At 37.1% G+C, this 10,142-nt stretch overlaps 1 protein-coding gene across 1 annotated transcript; it reads right to left on the bottom strand.

The window, feature by feature from the left end:
* Positions 1-220: 220 nt before the first annotated feature.
* Positions 221-865, bottom strand: CCDC169 (coiled-coil domain containing 169). The gene has a single exon (XM_011384206.1). It carries the CDS (start codon positions 863-865, stop codon positions 221-223), a length of 645 nt encoding a protein of 214 aa, XP_011382508.1.
* Positions 866-10,142: the final 9,277 nt, after the last annotated feature.

Here is a 10,142-nt window from a genome sequence, read left to right as displayed (position 1 = left end):
TGAAATTACTTTCTAAAATAATTTTTCAAATTAAACTAAGTTACTAAGAAAATTACTTTCACTCAGACAAAGGAACAAACTTCTGAAAGAGGAGCTGTAGAGATTTAATAGCTCTTTCTTATCTATTTCATTCTTTAAAAAATGTGTCAAACATTAACATCATAAGTTGAATATTAGAGATGAAAAAGGAGGAGAAATAGAAATGCACTCAGTTCTGGAATCATGGGTTGAGTTTTGGAAGATGGTTTGATCTTGTACTTTTTTTTGCTGGTCCTCTCTTGGCATTTACTATCTTCTGATTAGCTGTATTATATCTCCCCGTTTTCACTGGATTCTCTTTCACTCTATGGAGTTGATTCACCTGTTGCTTTCTAGAATTTTTGTGTAAGCCAGAGACCTGAGACATTTCAGCTAGGCATATACGGCGTTCATCTTCAGTCTTCTGGTGAGCCTTTGATTCTTCTTCTAGTCTAAGTGCACAGTGTTTCACTTGATGTTCAAGACTCCTTTTTTCTTTTTCTAGCTTTTTAAGTAATTTAATTAAAGATTCCACTGGCATTCGCTCATAGACACGAATAGAAGATAGTCTATCTGAAGGATTTCCACGGACTTTTTCCAATTTATCTTTGAGAGTAGCAATTTGCTTTTTCAGTTGATCATTCACTTCAAGTTGTATCTCATAACGGATTTTCCATTCACTGCATTCATTATCAGTATTGAGTTTGTCCTTCAGTTCCACTATCTTGTGTTTTAGTTCAAGTATTGAGACTTGTACTAAGTCTTTCATATGGAGTTCTTCCAATAACTCTAGTTTCAATTGGTCAATGCTCATATCTTCAAAGTTATCGCCACTTTCGTCCCCCATAGTGTCAGATGAGAGACCTACCTATGCCCTTCCCCTCAACACTGCTTAGAGCAGAAGATCTGAAGGGGCACCTAGAGCTGGAGAGAAGAAAGTGTTGTCACAAACTGTTGCCATGGTGAACTAAATTCTAGAATTTACTGTTGAGAGTCCCCACTCCCAGCACTTTGAATATGTCATAACACTGCTTTCTTGTCTCTATTGTTTCTGGTGAGAAGCGAGTTGATAATCTTACTATTGTACCTATATATATATATGATATGTAATTGTTCTCTTGTTGTTTTTAAGGTTTTCTCTTTGGCTTTGGCTGTGAATATCTTTGAGTTCATTCCACTTGGAATTCATTGAGCTTCTCAGATGTGTAGATTAATGTTTTTCATCATTTAGAGAAATTTCACCCATTATTTCTCCAAATACTTTTTTTAACTTCTATTTTTCGATTAGAGTCGACACTCAATATTATTTTATATTAGTTTCAGGTGTATGGCATAACGGTTAGACACATATAATTTACAAAGAGATCCCCTGATTAGTCTAGTACCCACCTGATTATTACAATATGATTGACTATATTCCCTATGCTGGGCTTCATATCCAAATGACTAGTTTGTAACTACCAATTTGTACTCTTAATCCCTTCACCTTCTCACCCAGCCCTCCAAACCCCCTCCCCTTAGGCAACCACAAGTTTTATATATATGAGGCTGTTTTCAATTTTATTCTTTAGATTCCACACATTAATGAAACCATACTGTATTCGTCTTTCCCTGTTTGACTTATTTCACTTAGCATAAAACCCTCTAGGTCCATCCATGTCATTGCAAATGATAAAAGTTCATTTTTTATGCCTGAGTAATATTCCATTGTATATATGTTCCACAACTTCTTTCATCTAATCATCTATTGATGGACACTTAGGTTGCTTCCATATCTTGGATATTGTGAATAATACTGCAGTGAACACAGAGGTTCATATATCTTTTAGAATTAGTGTTTTGGTTTTCTTTGGATAAATACCCAGAAGTGTGATCACTGCATCATAAGGTAGTTTTATTTTTAATTTCTTAAGAAAACTTCATACTATTTTCCATAGTGACTGAACCAGTTGGCAATCTTACTATATTGCACAAGGGTTCTCTTTACACCATGTCCTTGCCAACACTTGTTGTTTGTTGATTTATTGATAATAACCATTCTGACAGGTGTGAGGTGATATCTCATTGTGGTTTTAATTTGCCTTCTCTGATGATCAGTAACCGTGAGCATCTTTTCATATTCTCTTGGCCAACTGTATGTCTTCTTTGGAGAAATGCCTATTCAGATTCTATTCCCATTTTTAATTGTATTGTTTATTATTATTTTTTTATATTGAGTTGTATGAATTCTTTATAAATTTTGGGTACTAACTTCGTACCAGATATATTATTGGCAAATATCTTCTCCAATTCAGTAGTATGTCTTCTCATTTTGTTGGTGGTTTCCTTAGCTGTAAAAAAAAAAAAATTAGTTTGAGTAATCCCATTTGTTTATTTTTTTTCTTTTGTTTCCCTTGCCCAAGGAGATATGTCAGAAAAAAATATTACTAAGAACAATGTCAGAGAGTTTACTGCCTGTCTTTTCTTCTAGGGGTTTTGTGGTTTTGGGTCTTACATTAAGTCTTAATTCATGTTGAGTTTATTCTTGTATATGGTGTAAAAAGGTGGTGCAGTTTCATTTTTTTTACATGTATCTGTCCAGTTTTCCTAAGATCATTTATTGAGGAGACTGTCTTTATCCCATTGTATATTCCTACCTTCTTTGTTATAGATTAACTGACCATATAGTCGTGGATTTATTTCTGGGCTCTCTATTCTGTTCCATTAATCTATATGTCTGTTTTTATGCCAGTATCATGCTGTTTCGATTGCTATAGCCTTGTAGTATATAGTTCAATATCAGGTAGTGTAATACCTCCAACTTTGTCTTTTTTTCTCAAGATTGCTGTGGCTATATGGGATCTTTTATGGTTCCATATAAGTTTTTGGATTATTTGTTCTGATTCTGTGAAAAATGCCATTGGTATTTTGATAGGAATTGTGTTGAATCTGTATATTGCTTTGGGTAATATAGATATTTTAACGATGTTAATTCTTCCTATCCATGAGCACGGTATATACTTCTATTTATTTGTATTTTCTTCAATTTCGTATAATTTTCCAAGTACAGGTCTTTTACCTCTTTAAATGTATTCCTAGGTATTTTATTGTTTTTGATGCAATGGTAAATAGGATTGTTTTCTTAATTTTCCTTTCTGGTAGTTCATTATTGGTGTATAAAAATGCAACTGATTTCTGAATATTAATTTTGTACCCTGCTACTTTACCGAATTCATTTATCAGTTCTAACAGTTTTTGATGGAATCTTTAGGATCCTCTATATTTGCATAATGTCATCTTCAAATAATAACAGTTTTATTTCTTCCTTTCCTATTTGAATGCCTTTATTTCTTTTCTAGTCTGATTGTTGAAGCTAGGACTTCCACTAATATGTCAAATAAAAGTGGTGAAAATGGACATACTGGTCATGTGTTTGAACTTAAGGAAAACACTTTTAGATCTTTCTCGTGGAGTATGATGTTAGGTGTGGGTTTGTCATATATGGCCTTTATTATGTTGAGGTATGTTCCCTCTATGCCCACTTTGCTAATAGTTTTTATCATAAATGGATGCTGAACTTTGTTGAATGCTTTTTCTTCATCTATTGATATACTCATATGATTTTTATATTTCAATTTTTAATGTTTTATACCACATTAATTTGTTTACAGATATTGAACCAACTTTGCATCTCAGGAAAAAACCCCACTTGATCATGATGTATGATATTTTTCATATATTACTGAATTCAGTTTGCTAATATTTTGTTGAGGACTTTTGCATCTATGTTCATCAGGGATATTGCCCTATAATTTTCCAGTTTTGTAATGTTTTCGGTTTGGGAAACAGGGTAATGACAGACTTGTTATGAGCTTGGGAGGTTCTCTCCTCTTGAATTTTTTGGAATAGTTTGAGAAGAATAGGTGTTGATTATTCTTTGAATGTTTGGTAAAATTCACAATACCTGTGAAGCCTTCAGGTCTAGGACTTTGTTGGGAGTTTTGTGATTACCGATTTGATTTTGTCAGTGATAATATGTCGGTTCAGATTTTCTGTTGCTTCTTGACTCAGTCTTGGGAAATTATATGGTTCTAGGAATTTATCCATTTCTTCTAGATGGTCCAATTTGTTGGCATACAATTTCTCATAGTATATTCTTCTAATCCTTTGTATTTCTGTGGAGTCAGTTGTCACTTCTCTTTTATTTCTGATTTTATTTATTTGGGTCTTCTCTTTTTTTCTTGATGAATCTGGTTAAAGGGTTTTCAATTTTGTTTATCTTTTCAAAGAACCAGCTCTTGGTTTGATTGATCTTTTGTATTGCTTTTTTAGACTTTCTTTCATTTATTTCCACTCTGAATTTTATTATTCTCTTCTTTCTACTTATATTGGACTTAGTTTGCCGTTCTTTTTCTAGTTCATTTAAGTGTAAGGTTAGATTCTTTATTTGAGATTTTTCTTATTTCTTGAAGTAGGTATGTATTGCTATGAATTTCCTTCTTAGGACCGCTGTAGCATATCATTTAGCCTCCATGTTTTTTTTTCTTGTAATTGATTTCTAGTTTCATACCATTGTGGTCAGAGAAGACTCTTGATATAATTTCAATCTTCTTAAATTTACTGAGACTTGTTTTGTGACCCAACATGTGGTCTATCCTGGAAAATGTTCCATGTGCACTTGAAAAGAATGTATATTTTGCTGCTTTAGGGTGAAATGCTCTAAAAACATCTATTAAATCCGTCTGGTCTAATGTGTCACTTAAGGCCGCTGTTTCTTTGTTGATTTTCTGTCTGGAAGAGCTGTCCATTTGTGTCAGTTGAGTGTTAAAGTCCCCTACGATGACTGTATTACTGTCAATCTTTCCTTTTATGTCAGCCAATATTTGCTTTGTATTTTTAAGTGCTCCTATGTTGGGTGCATAAATGTTTATACTAGGATTATGTCTTCTTTTTGGATTGATCTCTTCATCATTTTGTAATATCCTTCTTTGTCTCTTACTGCCTTTGTTTAAATACTGATGCAAGTATTGCTACCCCACCTTTTTTTCATTTCCATTTGCATTAAAGGAAAAGAAATTCCTTTACTTTCAATATGTGTATGTCTTTTGATCTGAAGTGGGTCTCTTGTAGATAGCATACATATGGGTCTTGTTTTCTTATCTAGTCAGCTAATCTATCTGATTTGACTGGAGCATTTAATCTATTTACATTTAAAGTGGTTATTGATAGGTATATAGTTATTGCCATTTTATTATTCATATTTATGTTTTCCTCCCTTCTTCCTCTTAATGATGTCCTTTTAATAATACTTTTAATACTGGCTTGGTGGTGATCAATTCCTTTAGTTTTTTCTTGTCTGTGAAACTCTTTATCACACATTGAATTTTAATTGAGGGCCTGCTTGGGTAGAGTAGTCTTGGTTATAGGTCATTGCTTTTCATCACATTGAATATTTTGTGCCAATCGCTTCTGGCCTGCAAAGTTTCTGTTCAGGAATCATCTGACAGTCTTACGGGAGTTCCCTTGTAGCTAACTGCCTTTCTCTTGCTGCTTTTAGGATTCTCTCTTTGTCTTTAACCTTTGGCGTTTTAATTATGATGTGTCTTGGCATGGGCCTGTTTGGTTCCTCTTTTTGGGACCCTCTGAGCTTCCTGGGCTTGTATGTCTATTTCCCTCACCAGGTTAGAGAAGTTTTGCATCATTATTTCTTCAAATAGATTCTCGATCCCTTGCTCTATCTCTTCTCCTTCTGGTACCCTTATGATACCAATGTTGTTACACTTGATGTTGTCCCAGAGGTCTCTTAATCTTTCCCCATCTTTAAAAATTCTTTTCTCTTATTGCTGTTCCGATTGGTGTTTTCTGTTACCTTGTCTTCCAAATCGCTGATTTGATCCTCTGCTTCATCTAATCTACTGTATTCTTCATTTCGATTTTTGTATTCTTTATTTCTGACTGGTTCTTTTTGATGCTTTCTATGTCCTTTTTATGCTTACTATCTCTTTGATAAATTTCTTCTTGAGATCGTCTATTCTTCTCCTAAGATCAGTGAGCATCCTTATAACCAGTGTTTTAAACTCTGTATCTGGTAGCTTGCTTGCCTTCATTTCATTTAGTTATTTTTCTGGAGTTTTCTCCTTTTCTTTCATTTGAGACACGTTTCTTTGTTTTCTCATTTTGGTTGCCTCTCTGTGTTCATTTCTGTGTGTTAGGTAGGTTTGCTACATCTCTCAGTCTTGCCTGGGTGGCCTTATGTAGTAGGTGCCCTGTGTGTCCCAGTGGCGCAGTCTCCCTGGTCACCTGTGCCGAGTGCTTCAGGAGTGTCCTTATGTGAGTTGTGCGTGCTCTCCTGTTGTAGTTAAACCTTGATTACTATTGGCACGTCAGTAGGTAGGTACTGGCTCTCAGGTTGACTGACCAAGAGGATTGGCCACATCCACTGGGTATGAGCTTCTGTGTGGGGGCTGATCTCACAGAATGGGATTTTCCCCAGTGGGCTAGTATGCCTACTGAGACCATCTTTTGCGTGTTCCACTTGTGGGGCTAATCAGATTGTGCTGTTGTGGTCTGACACCAGCCTCTCCAATTGTGTTAGTTCTGGGGTGCCTTGGGAGGGGCTCCCGTGGCAGGCCAAATTCAGTCGCTGCCTGCGATCACCCGGGACTATCTGGTAGGATCTACAAAGTGATCTTCGGTTGGTTGCTGCCTCTGTTGGACGTGGAGGCACATGGGAGAGGCCCCCAAGCAATCTGAAACTGGTTGCCACCAGTACTGGGCCTGGGGCAGCTTAGCAAAAGGTCCAGGGCACCCGAAGGATCAAGGCTGCCTGATCAGCTTCCCATAAGACTCAGCAGCTGAAGGAACATTGTGTGGTATGCGAGTTGGGTGAGGCAAGGTCCCAGGAAGTCACCAGGGTGGGGCGAACAGTGTTTCCCAGGTTAGTGCAGATTCATATTTGGTGCCAGTGCTGAGTCTGTGGCCATTCGCAAAACTCTCAGATCACACAGAGCCTATCTGCTGCCCACCTCGGGTTGCAGACCCCCGATATTTGTTTAAAAGATACTGCAGCTTGGGCCAGGGTTGTTTGCCCACCACCTGAATTGTCTCCAGTGGTGCTAGAGCTGAGGCCTGGTGATTGCTGCTTATAGAGCCCTGGCTGAGTTGATTGGGTGGGGCTGGTTACCCAGCCTTGAATATGCCTCTGGCAATTCTCGAGTTGGGTGGAGTGGAATGAGCACAGTTCACCAGGCCAATGCAGATTCAGATTTGGCCCTGTGTGGAAGGGCTCAACACAAGCAAGATGGGGCCCATCTGTAGGCTGCACAGGAGGAGTGCTCAACAGAGTGATAATGGTGCCTGTATCTCCAGCCCTCACCCTGTAGCCACACAATTGGTTGTTTCCCTGTATGTGTCTGGTGCCTCTTGATCTGCTGTTCCTCCAGTGGAGCCCAGGGTGTGTGTCTATAAGTGAGTCTGTGCATGTGCCCTTTCAGAAGATGTCTTTGTTTCCAGCAGCCTTCCATCTAACCTAGATGGTTAGAATCCTCACTGATTTTTATACCTGGATTCGTGGGGACTCCTCTTCCTGGTGCTGGAATCCTGGGCTGGGTAGCCCTGGTGTGGACCTGGAGCCCCTTACTCTTCCAGGGTCTTCTGCAGCTGAGATAATTCTCCCAATGCTCTAATGCCATATGTGGGTGCAGGACCACCACAATTCACATCTCCGTACCTCCTACCAGTCTCGATGTGGCCTCTTCTTTATATCCTTAGTTATAGGAAATCTGTTCTGCTAGTCTACAGACAGTTCTCCAGCTTGGTTGTTCCATAATTTAGTTGTAATTTTAATGCAGTCATCCAAGGAGGCAAGCACGGCGTTTACCTGTACCATCATCTTGACAAGATCCCCAATTGGAAAACTATTTCTTCAAATATTTGCGTCTCTTTTTTTCTCTTCTCCTCTTCTGGAACTCCTATTATGTGTATGTTGTATGTTTGTTGGTGTTTTACAGGCTTTGAGGTTCTTCAGTTTTCTTCATTTTTTTTTTTTAACATTCTGTTCTTTAGACTGGATATCTCTATTGATATACCTTTGTGTTTACTGATTCTTCTATCATCTTGAATCTGCTGTTGATTCCCTTGAACACATTTTTTATTTCAGTTACTTTTTAACTCCAGAAATTTTATTTATTTCTATTTTATAATTTGTATCTTTTTATTTATATTCTCCATATGATGAGTCATTTCATCATATAGTCCTTTAATTCTTTAAACATGTTTTTATTTACTTTTTTGAACATATTTATAATAGTTTATTTGAAATCTTTATATACTAAATCTATCATCTAGGCCCTCCCAGAAATAATTCACATAAACTGTTTTTTTTTTCCTGTATATGGGCTACACCTTGTTTGAGTCTCTGCTAAGATTTAAAAAAAATATATTGTTCTTATTTTTAAGCCTAGCTACCTAGGTTCACTCTTGAATCATCATAGCCAGTTATAGGTCAAAGATTTTGCTTAAGCACTTTGAGCCAGTAATTTTCCTACCCTTTTCCTAGGGAATTTGTGCATGGGTTATACACACATTCTAAGTTCAGACAATTTACAAGTATTCTCTGATTTTCATTTTATGCTTGTACAGGTCCTCAAATGAGTAGATAGCTGGGGTCATCTCTGGTCTCCCTTGAGCATGCATGCAGCCCTGTGTATGTACACAACCTTCCAGATTCCCTTAGAATAAACAGGAGCTTATCAAAGCCCCTGTTGCTATCTTATTTTTCAGATTTCCTTTAAAAATTTTTGACTGTAGCTTGCTCTAGCTAGTATCATAGCCTTAAGCAGCTGTGATGCTGGCCTTACCTGATTATTTGCCCCTGAGATTATTATTGGGCATGGGGATTTACTGTTTAGCTTCAAATCGGGTCAGCCCTTCCAGCTACCATGAGACTGACAGTCCACTAATCCTCAAAGTTACTGCACCTTTAAACTGGGGGAATGGGAGCAGCCCCAAGTTATAGTACCTATATTATAAACCTAAAAATTCATGTTATTATATTTGCTTTCAATAGGTAGTTGGTTTTAGAAATGAAGGAAAGAAAGAAATCTATTTTTACATGTTTACTTTACATAGTTTCATTTTTAACAGTCATCTTTTCTTCCTGAAGATCTGAATTTTCATCTGGTGTTATATCTTTTCCACTTCAGGAAACTCCTTTCACATTTCTCATAGTATAGGCTTGCTTCTGATGAATTCTCTCACTTATCATTCACCTGAAAATGTCTGTAATTTTGTTTTCCTTCTAATAGACATGTCTTGTGCCTCTCCTCATTATATCTCTGCCCACTTTTTTATTCCAGTTGTTGCTGAGGCATCCAGCTCTGTACAGGTGTATGCTGACAGTCATTCACCTCAGCTGGAGTGCTTATCTTTTGCTATCTGGTCTAGGGTTTTTCTTGGGCCACTTCTTGGGATGCTTGCTAGAATTCACTCAGCAATTCTGATGCATATGTAATTGGAATTGCAAGGGTACTAACTCACCATTGGACAGCCCTTTCCCTTGGGAATGAGTCTATGGATAAATTCTTTCCACTTCTATTCCTTCAGTGGACAATTCTGTCATGTTCTACATGTTTCCTCAGAGGACTCTCAGTGAGATCAAGCCCCACTTGGCCATAGTAGTGACTTCATACCCTTGGGTTAGCTTTCCCTTCTTCACTTTTCCACTGTTCCAAGTCCTCCACTCCTATTCCTTGATATCACTTTCCAAAATAAACTATCTACATTAATGGTCTTGTCTCAAGTGGTGATCTTCTGTGGGGAACCACGGCTAAGACACTTTTCTAATATTTGCTTCTCAGCTTCTAAATTTCCTTACTGTTTTACTAGTATCCCATAAGCTTTTGTACAACTTATTTTTCATTATCATTTATTTCTTCTTTGATCCCTAGGTTATTTAGAAGTGTATTATGTAATTTTCAAATAGAGATTTTCCTGTTATCTTTTTTGTTGTTGATTTCTAGCTTTGGAAATGAGTCACTAAATATAATGTTTTTTTTTTTTGTTTCCGGCGAGGCAACCCTTGGTTGACCTCACAGATTGCAAGGACCTTGTCAGCTTACAATCCCTTATTTTTAAAATCTTTTTTA

This window comes from Pteropus vampyrus, unplaced genomic scaffold, assembly GCF_000151845.1.
Source record: "Pteropus vampyrus isolate Shadow unplaced genomic scaffold, Pvam_2.0 Scaffold566, whole genome shotgun sequence".
Taxonomy (NCBI): Eukaryota; Metazoa; Chordata; class Mammalia; order Chiroptera; family Pteropodidae; genus Pteropus; species Pteropus vampyrus.
This window is presented reverse-complemented; position numbering and strand designations above follow the sequence as displayed.